Raw genomic sequence first — 19834 nt, forward strand, 5'->3', positions numbered from 1 at the left:
CTCTCTCTCTCTCTCTCTCTCTCTCCCTATGCATAATATATCTTCTCATTAGGGGAAGGTTGAGGTCTATAGGGGCCCTTTAAGATGCCATGTAATTAAAAGGTTATTAAGGAAAAGAGCCAATCGTGTGATGCCATGTATACAAAAATGTTGGGTGATTAAAGGTGGTCAAAAGATTCTCTAAAAGATGCCTTTTTGTACTTTTCATTTCCAAAAAGTGGGGGGGGGGGAGTTTTTGAAATTTCGGACATCCATAACTTCTACATATGAGCAAATTCAATTTTGGCGGGAAACTTTGAATTTCAAACGTCTAGCCGTTTGAAGAACAAGAAGGTATCTAAAGTCAAAGAAACTTAACATTTTAACAAAAAGTCATTAAAATCATAATATGGCAGCTTAAAGGGCCCCTATAGACCTCAACCTTCCCCTAATGTCTCTTCCCTCTGTCTCTTCCTCTCTCACCATCTTTACTTAATACTTAGAATTTTGGGTGATGACATCTCCTCTGAGAATTTTGGGTATGACATCTCCTCTTAGAATTTTGGGTGTAGAATTTTCACTCTCACTTAGAGAAAGGTGTCCTCTCTTGTTAGTGGCTCACCCTAACCCCCCTGGAAACACATCTAACAAGAGATTACCTGGTGAACCGCAACTATCATGAGGATCTTTCCAATGGCCGAGCTCGTAACCCTTGAGGTCTCCAAGCTCTACAACTCCTTGAGAAGCAATTCCACTGTGTCTCCGCCGAGCGTTGTCACACCGCCGCATTGCACTATGTGTACTCGTCCCTCCTCTCACCTCACATCACTCACACACACTCACTAGCATGCATTAGAGAGAGATTAGCAAGAGCAAGACTCTATTGCACAATGGGAGAGTATCCTTGTATTATGAGAGATATTCACTTATATACATGGCCATAAGTGTTCACACTCACTTAAATTGTGGCTCATAAGAGGCCTAATGCTATTACTATGATTACTCTCATAAGATATCCATGAAGTACATCACTTGGGACTTCATCCTAACTTGCTACCACACGCTCTTGAAGCGGGAACATCTATGTGAATGATTATGCCTTGAAGATCACGGGCATTATGGAATCCTTGCATCTATTGTTGTTTCTGTTGATGATGATGATAAGGTGGAAGTACGTCTACGTGGTCTCGGGCCAAAATACAAGGCATTCAAGACGTCTATTCAGACTCGGGAAAATATTCCCAACTTTACAAATTTGGTGTCGATGATGCTGATCATTAAAGAGAAGAATTTGGGTGAAGATCAACAGTCTTCATAAAACAAAATAGTTTAGAGCAGCATACCTTCTACTACACAAGTTCAGGCAGAGGACAAGGTAGAGGTCGTGGACGTTGCCAAGGTGGTGACCGAACAGGTCGTGGACGTTGCCAAGGTGGTGACCGAACAGGTAATCAGAATTATGGTGAGTAGTAGCAGCAATAACAACAGTCCCATGAATCACAACAACACAAAGGTGGAACTGGCCAGTTTAGAGGTAGGGGGAGTCAAAGAGGTCATGGTAATTGGCAAGGATAGCATAATGATACAGGAGGCTATTTTTACTATGGTAAGCCTGGATTTGCTATAAGAAGCAAGCCTGGATTTGCTATAAGAAGCATAATGATACAGGAGGCTATTTTTACTATGGTAAGCCTGGATTTGCTATAAGAAGCAGAATGACATGTGAAATGAAAAAGTGTATTAAAATAACTATGCTTCCTCTAGCAGAAATAATGAGGATAATGAGAGGTTGTTTGTTATGCAACATGTAGTTAATGCTGTGTCTGGAAATGATATAGCAGCATGTAAGGATGATGTATGGTATGTTAATTTAGATGCTTCAAGCCACATGACAAGTCATGGTGAGTGGTTTAAGGAAATGAAGAGCCTTGAAAGACCAGGTTTTGTTAAACAGGGGATGACACTGCTCATCCGATTGTCCATGTTGGAGATGTGCCATTGTCTATGCAAGATGGTAAGGTAGAGTACCTTGCAAATGTACTTCATGTCCCGAACATTACAAAGAATCTAATTTTTGTTTGCCGTATGATTGAGCAATGTTTGCAGATGGTTATTATGTAGAAGACTTTAAAGATAAGTGCAAGTTAGTTTGCAACAAAAGGCAACAAAGTGGCAGAATGTTTACGTTAAATGTAAATACGACTGAAGTGAGTGCTGCAATGTTTGTAAATGGTTTAGTTGTTGTTACAAATACAGACATTTGGCATAAGAGAATTGGGCATGTAAATGTGTAAAGAATGAAGTCTATGCATACTAAAGAAATTGTGAAAGGGCTGCCTAAGTTTAAGATCGAAGGTGTGCAAAAAGTATGTGAAGCATGCCAATATGGAAAGAATGAAGTCTATGCATACTAAAGAAATTGTGAAAGGGCTACCTAAGTTTAAGATTGAAGGTGTGCAAAAAGTATGTGAAGCATGCCAATCTAGAAAGCAAACAAAGAATGTATTTCCACATGACAAAAATATGAGCAGGAATGTACTAGATGTTGTGCATTCAGATAATGGGAAGGCCACCATGTAAGAGTAACCAAAAAAAGTGGGAGATTTGGCTCCTTATGTGAATTGAGGATAAGCAGGAATGTTGTATTTGATGAGCTGAGTAGCTGGTATGCTACTGAAGAAGATGTTGTTGGGGCTCATGTAAGTAGAAATGTGGTTGCACAGAATGCAAGTCAGCAATCACAGTCATTGAGGATGAGGAGATGGATGCATTGTATGGAAATGAGACTTGGATTTGGTGCCATTGCCTGAAGGCAAGAAAGCTATTGGATGTAAGTGGGTGTATAAGGTGAAACATAACAATGATGGTAGCATAAGCAAGTACAAGGCTATATTGGTAGCCAAAGGATATGTGTAGACACATGGGATTGATTATGAGGAGACGTTTGTCCCAATTGCAAAGATGGCAACTATGATTACGGTGGCTATAACTAAAGGCTGGTTTTTACATTAGATGGATGTAAAAAATGCGTTCTTGCATGGTGACTTGCAAGAAGAATGGATCAGCCACCTGGTTTTGAGGATACAGGTCACCCTAGAGTATGTATGTAAGCTTTGTAAGGCCTTGTATGGGCTGAAGCAAGCTCCACGAGCATGGCATGACAAGATTGATGAGTATCTTGTCACTATTGGTTTTTATATGGTAGATGCAGATCACTCTTTGTATGTGTGCAAGAGTGATAAGGGCATTGTGATCATCACCATCTATGTAGATGATCTTATTGTTGCGTGTGACAACTGGGAAGAGATTGAGCATGTGAAAAGTCTTCTCAAAAGGAAGTTTGACATGAAGGATTTGGGAGATTTTCACTACTTTTTGGGCAATGAGGTCGTTCGCACACCTGATGGTATTTGGCTATCACAGAGACATTATGTATTGTACATGTTGTCCAAGTATGGGCTGGTTGTAAGCCAATCTCGGTTCCATTAGATCAAAATGGCAACCTCAGTGCGAATGCAAGTCATGTGTTGGAGTGACCTCACTATGTACAGGAAGATTATGGGGAGTTTGATCTATGTCACAATCAGTAGGCCAGATTTGAGTTACATTGATGGCTTAGAGAGCTAGTTTATGCAGGTTTCACGTAAACCACATCTTGATAGTGTGCGATGCACATTTTGGTATTTGAGGACCACTATTGATTATGCATTTTTTTTATGTAGCAGGTGTACCATTAGAGCTATATGGGTACACAGATGCAGATTGGGCTGGCAGTTTTACAGATAGGAGATCTACCAGTGGGTTTATGTTTTCATTGGGGAGTGCTGCTGTGACATGGATAAGCAAGAAGCAACCCATAGTTGCCTTGTACAGAGGCAGAGTACAGAGGAGTTGCGGTGGCAGCGTATGAGGTAACTTGGTTATGCACACTACTTGTTGATTTGGGGTTGCATGTGGAGAGAAAGGTTGTCATATATTTTAACAATCTTAATAGTATACAGTTTACAAAAAACCCAATTTTCCATGCGCGGACGAAACACATTGAGGTACACTACCACTTCATCAAAGGAGAGAGTCTTGGCAACAAGCAACATCGACTTGGCCTACATCAGCACACAGGATCAAGTTGCTGACATCTTCACGAAGGCCTTGGGAGCTGAGAAGCTCTGCAGAACTTTCCAATGTTTGAGGCCATAAGAGGGTCTTACCCCATGAGCTTGTGGTGGCAGGTCTCTATGGCAGTGTCTGTACTCTCTTACAAGATTAAGCATGCAAAGAATGATTTTCAAGTTTGAGTGCAATGATTAAGATGTAAGGAAAGAAGTGATTAAGCTTGATATGTTTAGTTAACCAAAAACTAGTGAAATCATGCAAAGTGCAAGATTATGCAATGACGGAGGATATTAGTGGATTAGAATGCAAATGGATGTTCCCTAATCCAAAAGAAATCTAAGTCTTTCAATTTTGAGACCCAACTAACCCAATTCTTACTAATTAATTAATGATAGATATTAAGCATACTTAATTGTGTGATGATTAGCAATGCAATGAGGTGGAGGAAAAAATTGAGCTTGGATAGCTTGAAGTTTAGAGAGGTTTTTGGCATAGAATCCTTACCATGAATGTAATAAAGGTTCTTGAAGCAAGAAATCAAGCTAATACTACACGAAAAATGCAAAATGAGCTTGCTCAGTTCGTCTTTTGATCTGCTTCTCTCCGTGTCGCTCTATTGCACCAATGCTCACAAGATTCAACCTGTTGAGTGCTTGGGTAATGGGTTGCAAGCTTCTAAGAGGGCTTGTCCTAATTTGATGCGCACTCATTGATGCGCACTCATTGAATGGCTCAAATAACCAATCTATAAAAAAAACAACAATTTCGCACAGCGCCGACCTAGTTTTCTTGAATCCTCCAGGATGTGAGGTTACCTTGATGTGGAGGAGTTGTGGCTTGAAGAGCTTGAGAAATGGATAAGGGAATGAGTAGAATGAAGCTTGAAAAATCTAGGCCACAAAAGGAAAAAAAGGATAAGATGATGATTAGTGAACTTGATGATGAAATTAGCACTAATTAGCACTAATTATGTAAAGATTAGCTAATGAGAAGTTATGGGGAGAGGGATGGCTCTGATCCCATGTTGAAATCCATGGATCAAGCTCTCTTTCTAGCAAAACGTCAACCTAGTCAACCCTAATACTACACTAATTAAACATGATTAATATGATGAATCTAAGGTGGATGTAATCTAAATTTACTCATGATGATGAGTGTGTGCAATAAACTCAAGCACAATTAGGTTATAAGATGAAGACTTGTACTCGCAAAGAGGCTTGAGATGTGTGCAAGTGATATGATTTCATTGCTTGAAATGGCCCCCTTTTATATGAGGAGGTACACCCTTGCGCTTGTACATCAATGTGGGATATATCCCTTTGCTCATGTGGCTTCATGCTAGGCTTTGCACTTTCTTGGCTACTCAACTCACTCCCTACCTCTTCCTTGTGCTCTTTGGCATACCACATTTCTCAACAAGAATGGCAATGACGCGATCCATTATTGTCCACCTATGCCAAACATGCCATAAGACACTTGAAGATGAAGGGGAGAGTGAGGGACCTTTGTTCTTTAATCTACCACACTACCATAATATGGTGGTAGAGGACTACCATACAGATTGGGTCATAGGTTGGAGAATCTAATGAACTAGCTTGCAATGGCTTGTATATGGCCCTCTTGTTGGTCAAGCCCTCTTCATGAATCCATGTCTATGCATGGTCCATAATTGCATCCACTATGGCAGTAGGCTCTATATTTAAAATGATTTTATCTGCACTTCAACCTCTATACATAGATTTCTTAAGATTGCATACCATGTATGATAATTCAAAACCATAGGATGAATTCTTGATGCTATAGCAGATTTGGCAAATGGACTGCCACCTCCAGGAGCAGCCTATCCTTTTCCACATCCGCCTTGATGAGTCCAAGCATACAGGCACTTGGGTACCTTCCTTTTCTAGTTCTTGCTTCTTCTTATGATTGCCCTTTTTTTATTCATCTCAGCTATATGCAAGAGCTATATAAAAGGCATTTATAGATCTTGGGTAATCTTATTTGGTTTTGTGAAATGGGCCAGCTTTTCAGGACCTTTATGTCTATACATTGTGAAGCTAAGACAAGTGAATCCCAAAATGCTAGATCAAATCGATACATCTAGGTTGGATGTCTCGTTTTCCAATTGTAGTTAAGGCATGGCTCTCATCTATCACCTGATAGGCACTTACATTTTTGGTTGTCCATTCAACAAGCTGCTTGACATTTGGGACAATCATCGCATCTATGTGGCACTACTTGTAATAGGCACAGCTACTGATGAACGACAAAAGGACGCTAAGGCTTTCCAAGGAGCTGCAGCAAAGAAAGAGGACTAGCCCTAGGGGATGGAATGCCTTGGGCATAGCTACTGATGAACAACCAAAGGACGCTGAGGTTGTCCAAGGAGCTATAGCAAAGAAAGAGGACCAGCCCTAGGAGATGGAATTACTAGACCTCAACACTGATGCTTTCAAGGAACCACCCTAGTCTCGCAAGAGGGCAGTAAACCACAAGAAGGAGGTGAGGTCCCACCCCATACTAACAAGAGAACCATGTTGCAATGGGAGCATGACCCCCTATACGAGGTCATTTTAATCCTGCTAGCTTATTATTTAATGCAGAAGAAAGAGTGCAAGAGGAGATTCCCAAGTATCTCTCCCACCCACCCATAGATCCATGATTTATGACGAAACCATTAAAGGCTTGCCAAAAATCTTTCTCATCTCGAGATCCCATTCATAAGGTCCTTCTCATGCGGCTTCACCTTAAGCAACCCTTCAAATAGTGGCTATAGAACACGCCCATCGAAGAGTGAGGAGGATATAGAAGGCCGACAGAAGGTAGGGCATTTAACAATGTAGAGATGAAGAATCGGTCCCAAGCAGAGGCACCACTATCTTCGTAACCCAAATTGTTGGGCCACATATCGCATTAAGCACTAGTTAACCAAAGGGTAAACCCATGCATAGATACATGAGGTGGAAGGAATATGAAGCCAAAAAGAAGATCTATCCTCTCCTCAACTTCTCAGAATTTGAGTCTCAGCCATTTGGCATAATCCAAATAGAAGAGTGGATGTGTGAGCTGATAGTCCAATTTATTACCTCATATTAGGATGCCCCAGACATTGCCTTCTAAGTTGCAATCAAATTCCTCAACACAATCCGCAGCTATTTACAAGATTTCAAAGATGAGAGAAGTCTTATGTGCAAGGCCTTTCCTTCGACATCAATCTAGTGCCCACACCTCGCTAGATCTATGGTTTATTTGTACGCATTCAATTTTTGGAAGCATTCAGGATGAGGAGATGTTCACATTTGAGTTCATCCTCTCCAACTATAATTTTATGTTCACCCGAATAACGAAAGCCACTCCAACATCTAAAGGCATTGCAACACGTTCACACAATGAGCTTGTCGGAGCAAAGATGAAGTGAAGATCCTCTGATCAACATGCCCATCATTTATAGCTCTCAAGGACAAAAGCAAGTCTAGGCAGGGGGTTGTTAACTCTTTTTTGTATTTCCAAAATCCTTGATTCTAGTCTAGGATGTATTCACATTATGAATGGTCGTGGGTGGGCCAATGATGTATCAAAAGCTATCCATAACCATAGGCCTTGTATATATGGGTAGAGATATGAACTGGGCACTTAATATGGGTGGTCGTGCAAAGTCCATTTGTATATATGCAACTTTTGATAATGTGAATGGGAGAATTTGATCATTACTCTAGTGCAAAGTTTTCTTATTGTCTTGAGCTCTTTCTCTCTTTCTTGTTAGGATACATGCTTGTGTGTGTGGATGGAATGCATTGAGTGTGCATGCTTGCTTGCTTAAGTGAGAGAGTGATCGAGCACGATTGGAGAAGAAGGTAGTTCAAGCTTTCTAGCTTAATCGGTTTCAAAATTTTCAAAATTTTCAGCAACTTCAAAGTATGAAGGTCTCATGACAAGATTCATATTTGATATAAGATCTAAGTCCATGAGTGATACTAGAAAGGGATGATATACTGGAGCTCCACCATTTATCATACCAACCATTTGCATCCAAGGAGATATTCTAGGAGGAAAAAAGCTAAGTGTCTACCATTCAAAGTTATAGATAAAGGATAACTTATGATACCCTATCACTACCATTAGTGTGTGTTCAATGATGCGATTAAAATAACTTTGAGGATAAAGCCATTAATTTGAGCTTCTTTAACAAAGCCTGCTCAATAGGGGTCATGCAAACCACCCGACCCTCCTCAGTTGCATCAAAAGGATTGGTTTCTGGGGCACAGTGCTCCACAAAACATCGATCGAGCACAGAAATCCTTGAAGCTCATGCACATTTGACACCAAAAACAATGCACTCAATCATCCATCGAGATTTTGACCATGCTTCCAAGGGTGAAGCGACATCTGTACATGCTTATCATCTTTATCTTTGGTTCTATTGGCTGGAACTATCCTGGAATGTGAACATATGCTCCTTGTGGTAGACCACACCTGCGTGAGCATTCAACCATGGGTTGCTTAGAATAGCATCCACCTCATCCAATTGTGCCACCTTGAACAAACAATCCCCAAAAGCTAGCAAGGCATCCTCCAACGTCTCAGCAACCCCAAATCAGTTTTGACTTCTTCCGCTTCCCTCTGATCATCACAGTGGCTAAGATCATGCCACTAGTGTTGTCCATCGTTGTAGCAGCTTCAGCTGCTCAACCACATGGTCTTGGATGATGTCCTGTAAGGCTCCTCCATCAAAGAGTAACCTCAAGTATTGGGAGAACCGGAGAGCCGTGTATGTGGGAAAGTTTGAAGCCCGCGAATCGGGGTGTAGAACGCCTCCACTTTGGTATATGTTTGGGCCAACAGAGAAAATTTGGAGAGATTTAGTGTGCAATCCTTTTCCCTCGCAAGAGTACTTCCTTACCATTTTTTCAAAGCTTCAATGACCAACATTGGCCATTTCTGTCCACAGCCAGCCTCCTCTGAATGGCGTGTATGCGGTCTCGTCTGGCCGTACTTGCCGGTACAGGCAGCAGAGCACCGTCGACAAGAAAAGCACAAAACACATAATGAAAACCTTAACATACGTTCTCCTTGTGAAGGTAGTCTATCGATCCCGTGAATGAAAGAAAATTGTTGCTGGTCTGTCACCACCAACCAGCATTCTGCACTTGGATGTGCACTATGAACAGGTGCAGAACCAAAGACCCGAAACCATGCAGTGTCGTGTCGTGCCCGTTTGGCACCAAGCTTGGGATGCACTGGCATGGCCAAGTGTGCACCCAGTTTTGGGCAAAACCCAAAATGGCCCGCAATTTGCACTTTTGGAGTCCGCCCAGCCCATGCGTCGTCCTCTGCTGGTCGGCCTGCTCGACTGCCTCGTCCTGGCCCCGTATAAGGGTAGATCCAGCCCCACTCATGACACCTTTCATGCATTGCAGCCCTCAGCTCTGGCAGCCTCCAAGCAGCCCACCAGGAAGCAGGAAGGGTCATCTATCTGTGTGATCTTCTGTGGCAGCCCACAAGGAGAAAATGCAAGTTCCTTCAGTTCAGTCAGTTCTCAGCAATAGACAAACAGTTCCAAAGACAAGTCAGTGAGCTGGATAACAGATACGGAGCAAGAGAAATCAGTTAAGAGTGATGAGTGAGAAAAATGCCTCCACTTTAGTATTATGTTTGTTGGGAGGGAGAGATTGAGTGTGCAATCCTTTTTCCATTTTTCCAAAAGCTTCAATGACCAACAATGAGTGAATGGCCTGTATGCAGTACTGTAACAGCACCATCCATCGACGGCGGCGAAGCACAAACAAACATAAGTTTTCCTTGCTTGTGAAGGTAGGTAGAGTCCTATGAAAACTGTCGCTACCTGCATCACCAAGAAGGCCAGATGCCTTAGTACCAGAAGAAGAGGAGTCTCAGAACTTAGTAGAGTACCAGGAGCTCCATAGAGACTATTATTGCTATTGCATAGACTCAAAAAGCTGCTTCAACAACCAAAGGGTCAGGTCAGTGGGGATTGATATTTTGAATTGAAGTGTACCCGATTGGGAAGTGGACCTTCCGCTGGCTGCTGCTGCTGCATCATCTGCGACGACGGGGAGAAGCGCAGGGCTTTTGAAGGAGGCAGAGTATGTGGAGGCGTTCCGTTCTTTGCCGTGTGCGAGAGAGAGATCATCATCATATCCTCCATCCGATCTCCCTCTCTTCTGCCAAAATCCCACGCAGGCAGAGGACCTTCCTTCCAGTTTGGAGTTTTTATATAATTATCTTGGGTGCGCCGGGCCTCTGAGGCAGTGCAAAACAGAGGCGACGCGCGCAGCCCCCGGGCAGCAAGCTGCCGGAAGGGGGCTGCCCCCATGAAAGAAATTAGGTTAATATCATGTGGCCCGATGGGCCACGTATCAGATATTAAACTGATAAGAACAGATACTGCACTTCATCTCAGCCATGAGGCCGAGAATGGCACGAGCCTCCCGATGCTCACCCCACGCCTTTTATACCAGCCCACGCACGGCTTCCCTTTATGGGATCGATAGATAGATCACCCGCTGCCCGCGAGATTTCTACGCGCATGTGCGTCACGGCTTGATTCAAACTTTACTTATGCTCTTGGTCATCTCTAACAAGAGCATAAGTAAATTTCCGTTAAGAGGGAGACACAAAGCCATGAGACCCCACATGACCTCTACACGTGTATCCCCTCACTCGTTGCTTCTGATTTCTTGCCAGCCTTTTTTGGATAAGAAAACGACCTCACCTGCTCAGCGAATTAACGGGACGATAAACCACCAAACGAGATGTAACGTAGAACAATCACTTGCCTTTTGTGTAACTCGGGGAAGAAGAGTAGTCTTGAAACTTGTAGTGTGCTTAGCAAGTTTTGATCTTGAAGTTCTTTTCCTTTTTCTTCTTCTTCTTTTTTTTTAAATATTTTTTTTTGGGGGGGCTTTAATCAAGATTTTCTTTTATTACTAACCTGCTTAATAAATACTTGCTAAATTTCAAAAAGACCAGTATTCTTTATTTTCTCTGCAAAACCTTAAAAAGACCTTATTCTTTTACGCACAAAAAAAAAAGAAGAAGAAGAAGAAGCCTTAATAGTCCTAAAAAGAACCACATTTTCGTAAGGTGAAAGAATCTAATAAACAACCTACACACAATACGAGGTTATTGCAAGAAGAGGCTTAAGATATTGCAGGCTCAAATAAGTATGTCCGGGGGGTTATCACTTCTTCTTCTTCTTCCAGTATTGAGACAAAGTGTTCCTCGGTCAACAAGCATCATGGGTCCCTCATCCTCTGAGCGTTTCCACAGACTCTAGCACGGCCATCTCCAATCATACGCCCTTGCAATGGAGCAAACTGATGGGGAGGAACTGGAACCGACTCCGTTTCCTACTAGGAAATCGAGAGTTAATAACCTTCTACTTATTACATATGATCTGTTTGTTGAATACACTGAGAGGAAGCCATTGGGAGGCTGAAAAGGGAGAGGCATGTCGGATGGATCACGGAGGCCATACAAAAGGGAGAGGCTGAAAAGGGAGAGGCATGTCGGATGGATCACGGAGGCCATACAAAAGGTGGGTACCTTTAAGAAAGCCATACATTAGAAGGCACTCCACATGAAACACCCTTAAGATATGAACCTCAACAGCCACCAAGCTAGGTAAGAGTGGTCCAACATCATCCTATCTTACATGTCCCTTTGCAAAACACACAAATCTAGGTGGGAGTAGCATCGTTTCCAGAACTAGTACAAGTGGAAAGAAAGACAAATAGAGAAGCTCGTAAGTTCATGAAGAATAGAGGGTTTTTAATTTATGGATGGAATTAGAGAATATTCCTTTTTCCATAAACTTAATGTAACTATTAGAAATTTCTCCTTGCTGTACAAAACAACTCTACCAAAAGCCAACCTAAGCACTATTCTAGGTGAGTGTCTACGGTTATGACCTAAGTCTCTACCGTAACCTTCTTGGTAAACTAGTCCAAAAACTTATAATCTAATCTCATAAATAAGATTTTTAAGTAATCACGCAGCTCTCACCTTCTCTTTATGCATTTCACCTTCACTGCCTCTCATTTTCTTGATGAAATCATAGCAGCGCGCACCCTCGAGCTCTCTCGTGCTGATACAATGCTCTGCCACCTTATCGGATGAATTGCCTCATCTAGCATGGCTCCCCCTCCTTCCTTATCCTTGACCCATAAAAAGGAGCCCCAACTGTCACAGCTTTTGAGTCGCTTGCATTTTCGAGAAGACATCTACAACAAGGTTTTTGACAAAGAAATCAAAATGCAGGACATCACCACATCATTTGGGAGATCACTTGCTCAAGGAAGAGCATCATCATCACTCATGTCGTAATATATGGAAAGCTTCTTGAGCTTCCCCTTTCAGCATCCTATGCTCAATAGAACCATCTCTACAGAGGTCTTGCAAATCATGGACGACAAACCATCAAGATTAAAAAAAGGTTCAATAAATTCTAAAAAGACCAATATTCTTAATTTCTATGCAAAGCCTTAGAAGTCCTAAAAAGAGTAATAAATACTTCTTAAATTTCAAAAATACCAATATTCTTAATTTTTTACATAAAACCTCAAAGTCTTAAGGTAAATAAGGATCACATTTTAGAAAGGTGAAAGAATTTAATAAACAACATGCACATAATACAATTTCAAAAACCTTAGGGGATTATTGCAAGAAGAGGCTTACGATAATGATACAACAAATAAAAACTTAGAAAAATTATAAGAAATATGTATAAGATACACAAATCCTCTGGGTATTAGAATAAAAGCTTGTGTGTGCGGGTGCATATGTGTAATTATAAATGTAATAATAATTTGAGGCTATAAAGTAATTCAAAAACATCAATTTCTAAAAACCAATACAAAAAAAGGGTTGGTTTAAATAAATTATATGAGAGCAATATCTTTGAGGTAATCATCCAAGAAAATAATTTACTCAAGCAGTTTTGTTGCCTATGCCCAACATTGAAAAAGATCTCACCTGCTAAGTAAAAAAACGAACAATAAACCACCAAATGAGATATAACGTAGAACAAGCACTTCTTTTATGTAACTACGAGAAGAGTAGTTTCGAAACATGCAGTGTGCTTAGCAAGTATTGATCTTGAAGTTATCTCTAGTGGAATTAAAAATCTTGTTGCTTTAATCAAAATTTTAAAAAAAGGTTTAATAAAACTTGTTAAATGTCAAAAAGACCAATATTCTTAATTTTTAGTGCAAAACCTTAAAAGTTCTAAAAAGACCAATAAATACTTCGTAAATTCCAAAAATACCAATATTCTTAATTTGTTTTACGCAAAACCTGAAAGAATTTAATAAACAACCAACACAAGTTAAGAGGTTATTGCAAGAAGAGGCTTAAGATATTGATACAAGAAATAAAACCTTACAAAAATTCTAAGAAGTATGTATAAGATACACAAATCCTCTAGGTATAAGAATAAAAGCATCTGCATGCATGTGCACATGCATAATTATATATTTAATGATAATTTGAGAATATAGAGGAATTTAAAAAGATTAATTTCTACAAACCAGTAGAGTAATGTGCATTCATTCATGGGGTCGAAGAAGTTGGAGATGTAAAGAAGAAAGATATTATCTCGACTAGCTCAAATAAAGAAGAAAGATATTATCTCGACTAGCTCAAATAAAGAAGAAAGATATTCATTCATGGGGTCAAAGAAGTTGGATATATAAAGAAGAAAGATATTATCTCGAATAAAGAAGAAAGATATTCATTCATGGGGTCGAAGAAGTTGGAGATGTAAAGAAGAAAGATATTATCTCGACTAGCTCAAATAAAGAAGAAAGATATTCATTCATGGGGTCAAAGAAGTTGGATATATAAAGAAGAAAGATATTATCTCCACTAGCTCAAATAAGCTTCTCGAGGACGAGAGGGATTCTTCAAATTCTAAGAAACTAAAGAAAGTCCATAGAAGATTTACAAGACTAACTCTACTCCCTAATACATTAGTTTAAATTCATGTTTCCTTGATGAAAAATATCAAGAAGACACCTGAGCCACAAAGGTATGCAAAACTGAAAGGAAACAAACATTGGGAAGAAGCAATGAATGAGGGGATGAACCGACTCCGTTTCCTACTAGGAAATTGAGAGTTTATAACCTTCTACTTAGAGATGATCTATTTGTTGAATACACAGAGGAAGCCATTAGGAGGCTGAAAAAGGAGAGGTATGTCAGATGGATCATGGAGGTACTTTGCCAATGAAAAGGAGAGGTATGTCGGATGGATCATGGAGGCACGGATGCATACTAGCAACGTCTCACAAAGCGAGGACAATGTGCACCATTTTGTCTAGGTAGGGTCTCCATAGTTTCATGACAAAAACAACTCCTAGTAACTCATTCGAATCCTTGACAACTCATTTGAATCCTTGACAACTCGCGCCATTTGAGGGAAAGAGCATAAAGCCAAACTTAAGAAGCTTAGAAGGGCAATCGACTGTAACATCTTAGGCAAATGAAGACAGTTTCGAGGTCGAACTAGCCAAACTCTGGTTCAATTCCAATCAGGCAAGGAGTTTAAGAAAAAATTAGGATTTATTGATAGTGGCATGCACATCACAGTCTAATGTCCTATGAGACTTGGACCTCATTAGGTAGGCCCACAGTCACTCCCACCACTGCACAAGTGCATGGTTCAAGAAGGTAACTTTGTGTATGGGTACATGTAAGAGCTAACCTTCAGTATTGAAGACAACATGTTCGAGTCCACATTCTCATGATCTCCGTGAAGGAACTATAGCTAAAGAAATCCTTTTGGGAAGAAGCTGGAAAAGCCATAACAATTTCTACATTCATTCAGATTTCCCACGAGGCTGCATTGGGGTAGTAGGGATCTCAAGTCATTCTATCTCTAATAGAACACAAGCCTATGAACCTTACTGTGATGAAAATGCATTGTGTAGCACCTGCACCTTTCACCATAGTGCCAGTTTTTTACCCTTCATCCTTAGAGTCCAATGAAAAAGAATACTCATCCTCAAAACGTTGCCAAATACCTTGGTAGAAAACCACAGGCTTTTGCTTACAAAAGGTGGGTACCTAAAGAAAGCCATACACTATGGTTGGAAGGCTCTAGAAGCACTTCACATGAAACACCCTTTAGATATGAACCTCAACAGCCACCAAGCTAGGTAAGAGTGGTCCAAGATCATCCTATTTCACATGTCCCTTTGCAAAACACACAAATCCAGGTGGGAGTAGCGTTGTTTCTAGAACGACTAGTACAAGTGGAAAGAAAGACAAATAACGAAGCTGGTACGTTCATGAAGAATAGAGGGTTTTAATTTATGGACGGAATTAGAGCGTATTCTTTTTTCCATAAACTTAAGGCAACTATTAGAAATTTCTCCTAGCTGTAGAAAACACAAATTTCTCCTAGCTGTAGAAATTTCTCCTAGCTGTAGAAATTTCTCCTAGCTGTAGAAAACACAAATTTCTCCTAACTATTAGAAATTTCTCCCTAGCTGTAAAAATCTATAAGAAATATGTATAAGATACACAAATCCTCTAGGTATTAGAATAAAATCTTGTGCATGTGGGCGCATATGCATAATTATAAATGTAATAATAATTTGAGGATATAAAGTAACTTAAAAACGTCATTTCTAAAAACCAACAGAAAAAAAGGGTTGGTTTAAACAAATTATATGAGAGCAATATCTTTGAGGTAATCATCCAATAAAATAATTTTCTCAAGCGGTTTTGTTGCATGCGCCCAACATTGAAAAAAATCTCAACAGCTAAGCAAATTAATGCGATGAATCACCAAACGAGATGTAACGTAGAACAAGCACTTCTTTTGTGTAACTGGGAGAAGAGTAGTTTTGAATCATGTAGTGTGCTTAGCAAGTATTGATCTTGATGTTATCTTTAGTGGAATTAATTTTTTTGTTGCTTTAATCAAGATTTTAAAAAAAGGTTTAACAAAAATACTTGTTAAATTTCAAAAGGACCAATATTCTTAATTTTCTATGCAAAACCTTAAAAGTTCTAAAAAGACCAATAAATACTTTGTAAGTTCCAAAAATGCTTTTATAACCTAGTAACTCTAGGTCATAAAAGCATGTGCGTACATGTGTGCACGCTTAATTATAAATATAACAATAATTTGAGAATATAGAGGAATTTAAAAAGATTAATTTTAAAAAAACCAGTAGAGTAATGTGCATTCATTCATGGGGGGTCGAAGAAGGTGGAGATATAAAGAAGAAAAATATTATCTCCACTAGCTCAAATAAAGAAGAAAGATATTCATTCATGGGGTCAAAGAAGTTAGATATATAAAGAAGAAAGATATTTATATCCACGAGCTCAAATAAGCTTCTCAAGGACAAGAGCGATTCTTCAAATTCTAAGGAACTAAAGCAAGTCCCTAGAAGATTTACAAGACTAACTCTACTCCCTAATACATTAGTTTAAAGTCATGTTTCCTTAATGAAAAATATCAAGAAGACACCTAAGCCACAAAGGTATGCAAAATTGAAAGGAAACAAACATTGGGAAGAAGAAATGAATGAGGGGATGAAAAGAGGGAGTGGGTATTGCAAACTAAAGCTTGTTGGTTGAAGTGTGAAAAAACTGCCCTTGAACCTAGAGGTGTCTCTGTTAAAATGGTTGACGATTCTCTAGAAAGACCATTTGGAAAAGTTAGCAAAATGTGCATGGAAACAAGTGGAATTAAGCCATTGATGATCCATGATTGGGGAACCAATGACATTTATCTAAGAAATAACGAGCAAATGATTAATGTCAACTTGGCTAATCATAGTGCTCACCTAGTCTTCTCACCCAGTCATCACTAGATCTCCCATTGATCTAGAATCGGACACAACATCTCATTCGAGAAAATCCCTAGAAGCAAGTGTTTGTCTAATGTGTAAAGGTAAGATTTTAGATCTTAAATAATGAATTTTTTTTGAGTTAGCGTAGATCTTAAAAAGTTAACATTATAAATGAAGGCCTTAGCGTAGATCTTAAAAAGATTGAAGCTGAAGTGAACGAACAAAAAAAGGAAATCATGTCAGTTCTAGATCCCACTTATTATGAGAATTGAATGCAACTATTGTCAACCCTAGATGTGGTCTAATAGATGTGGTCTAACACAAAATGAGACGCAAATTTGTAAATTCCAAAGGTGAGAGAATTTCATTGTACATGTTGAATGCATCATGTTGTGAAGTAGCTCTAATGGAAGAAAGGAGATAACTCAGTGAGGCTCACATAAAGCCTACTACAACCTTGGAAACATATTGTGTGCAAGTCAATACGGTTAAAGCCATTGCACTCCAGTATGATGAAAAAGAAACAAAACCCGGCCTGCCACCATCTCTAGCTAGGGTTCATAACAAAATAAGGTATTACACAAGCATTGGGGCTAGTAGATTCAGAACAAAAGAAATAAAACCCCTAGGGTTTAGAACAAAAATGGGGATTGGGATTGGTAGATTCAAGAATGTCTTACAAAACTTCGCTACCTCTTGGCCATCCAAAGCTACAAGATATTAACATAAAAATTAATTCATTTGGTGAAATGACTGAAGAAGTGATCCTAAGCCGCAATTGGATCACTTTAGAAATAATCCCTTCGAAGGTAGTTTCTAGGTGATTAATGCAAATGAAATGACTAAAGAAGTGATCCTAAGCCGTAATTGCATGGCTTAAAACAAGTGCCACATTAATTGGATAGATCACACCTTGGTGTTGAATCTATCTCCAGAGACCATTCCATTACCTCTACAACCGAAACTTAGTAAATGTCTTTGAAAAACAAAGTTGATTCAATCTCTTTTCTTAAACTTGTTGTGGATCTAACTCCACTAACATAGATACATGGTCACACCGAACCCTTTTGATAAGGAAGCCATAAAAAAGACACCCAAAAGTCAAGACCAAAAGGGCAGTTCAAAGGTGGACCCCCACTGGCAACTGTTGTCACACTACTTGGGTACCCTCATCAGACCATAAAGAAGGAGTAGTTCTCCAATCAAAGAAGAAGGGGAACGAAGTCAAAACGAAAGTGTTATCAAAGGTAAAAATCTAAATCATTGATGACCTCATCAAGGCACTACCCTCAACTTCTAGTCAATAATTAATACATTGACCAAACTTGCTTTCAGTAATTGGAGCATCAAAGCATCATAAAAAGCAACTCAAACCTCTAGGAAGGCCATAAATTTCAAAGTAGTAAATGTAGGATCCCTCCCTAACCCCTCAAAAGGTATGACTAAATTCTTCTAATATCATTCAATTTTGTAGAGAGAGTAATAACTTAGAAAGAGAAAAATGATTTTTCTAGCTGTGTAAATAGTAAGTTTCTCTTTAATCCCAAGAAATAAAAAGGGCAAGAAGATTGTAGAATGAGGACCAAACTAGTAATATCTTGAAGATTGTGTTCTATCAATCACTACCTTATAAGGAGTGGGGTTTTATTAGACTACTTAAAACTAACTTTTGAAGTTTGGTAAGCCATTAAAATCTTTAATGATATAATTAAGAAATGTTTGAAGCTTTTTGGCTAGAAGACATTATATTTACCCTAAAAAAAGTTAGAGAGAGAAAATGTGAGTTTTGTTAATACAGTTGAGCAAGATTCTTCTTCTTAATCTTAAAACTTAAGTGTCCATTCAGAATTTAAATTAGAAATCCATTAGGCAAGAAAAACTAGAGAGAGGCTCTCCACAGAAACACTCCTTGTGCAAGACCACCCATCATAGAAAATTCTTAATATAAATTGCAATAGGGATAATTTCGAAGGTTCCCATTTTGTGTGTTCTTCAGATCGTTGTTATTACCACTTTTTAGCCCCATTTATAACTTCAAGGTACGTTTTCAAAGTCTTTAACATCGTTTGATTCTTGGGGGAGATCCCAAAAAGGGGTTGCTACAAGAAGGAGTATTTTATTGTAATTTTTACATTAAAAAAATAGGGAGAGGCTTAAATCATGGGATATTTTCAAGTATGAGAGCCAACTAGACCTAAAACTAGCCATTTTGGTTCCCTTTTCTTGTTAATTATGACCAAGTAAAAGTCTATGGTAGATCCTTAAAAGGGAAGCCGCCTCATGTATAAAGAGAAGGGAGGGCAGAGCCAATTGGACCCAAAACTGGCCATTTTGGTTCCCTTTTCTTGTCCAATTATGACCAAGTAAAATTCTAAGGTAGATCCTCAAAAGGGGAAGCCCGCCTCATCTATAAAAGAAGGGAGGGATAGAGCAAAAAATATCCTTTCTAGAAGGAAACCCATACTCTTCCAAAAAAATCTCATTATCTTCTCCCTCACTCTAGGGAGAGGCTAATCTAATCGAGGTAACCATGATTCTAGTTCTTAAGCATGTGTAGTTAATATTTTATTTAATTAATTCTTTAAACAAGATAGATAGTTTCTTAATCTACTTATTTACGCATGTTTAAAAACAACCAAATTGAAAGAAAGACCTAGAAAATGCGGATACTCTAGAAAGTGACCTCAATGAGAGGATTTAATTCTAGTGCATATCGATCATGTAATAGACTTAAGCTAAATTTGACAAAGTTTTAAAAAAGAACCCTACAATAAATTAAATCTCTGATCACCCTTATAAAGGAAGTCATAAAAGTACACAAGTTTAATAAGATTGCCGTATGAGGTAGTCCCACAAAGGATCCTCAGTGTGGTAAGGGAGTTATCGTGCATAAGTGGATCCTTATGGGGACCATG

The 19834-nt window shown here is 39.3% G+C and overlaps 1 protein-coding gene and 1 non-coding gene across 2 annotated transcripts; both read right to left on the minus strand.

The window, feature by feature from the left end:
* Positions 1–8154: 8154 nt before the first annotated feature.
* On the minus strand, positions 8155–10535 carry LOC147611453 (uncharacterized). The gene is made up of 2 exons (XM_086784545.1): positions 10109–10535; positions 8155–9934 (listed from the first exon to the last, which is right to left on the minus strand). Exons 1-2 carry the CDS (start codon positions 10424–10426, stop codon positions 9629–9631), a joined length of 624 nt encoding a protein of 207 aa, XP_086640671.1. The 5' UTR covers positions 10427–10535; the 3' UTR covers positions 8155–9628.
* LOC147611454 (U2 spliceosomal RNA) lies at positions 10336–10533 on the minus strand. Its single transcript, XR_015263847.1, has one exon. It is a non-coding gene; the product is annotated as a U2 spliceosomal RNA (small nuclear RNA).
* Positions 10536–19834: the final 9299 nt, after the last annotated feature.

This window comes from Cibotium barometz, chromosome 47 (assembly GCF_041138505.1).
Source record: "Cibotium barometz isolate CiBa-2024 chromosome 47, ASM4113850v1, whole genome shotgun sequence".
In the NCBI taxonomy this organism is placed as follows: domain Eukaryota; kingdom Viridiplantae; phylum Streptophyta; class Polypodiopsida; order Cyatheales; family Cibotiaceae; genus Cibotium; species Cibotium barometz.

Coding starts and splice junctions, on each gene's coding strand:
- LOC147611453 (XM_086784545.1), bottom strand. CDS start 10,426: ATGGGGGCAGCCCCCTTCCGGCAGCTTGCTGCCCGGGGGCTGCGCGCG. Junction 9,935..10,108: donor AAGGTCCACTTCCCAATCGG/GTACACTTCAAT, acceptor TTGGTGATGCAG/GTAGCGACAGTTTTCATAGG.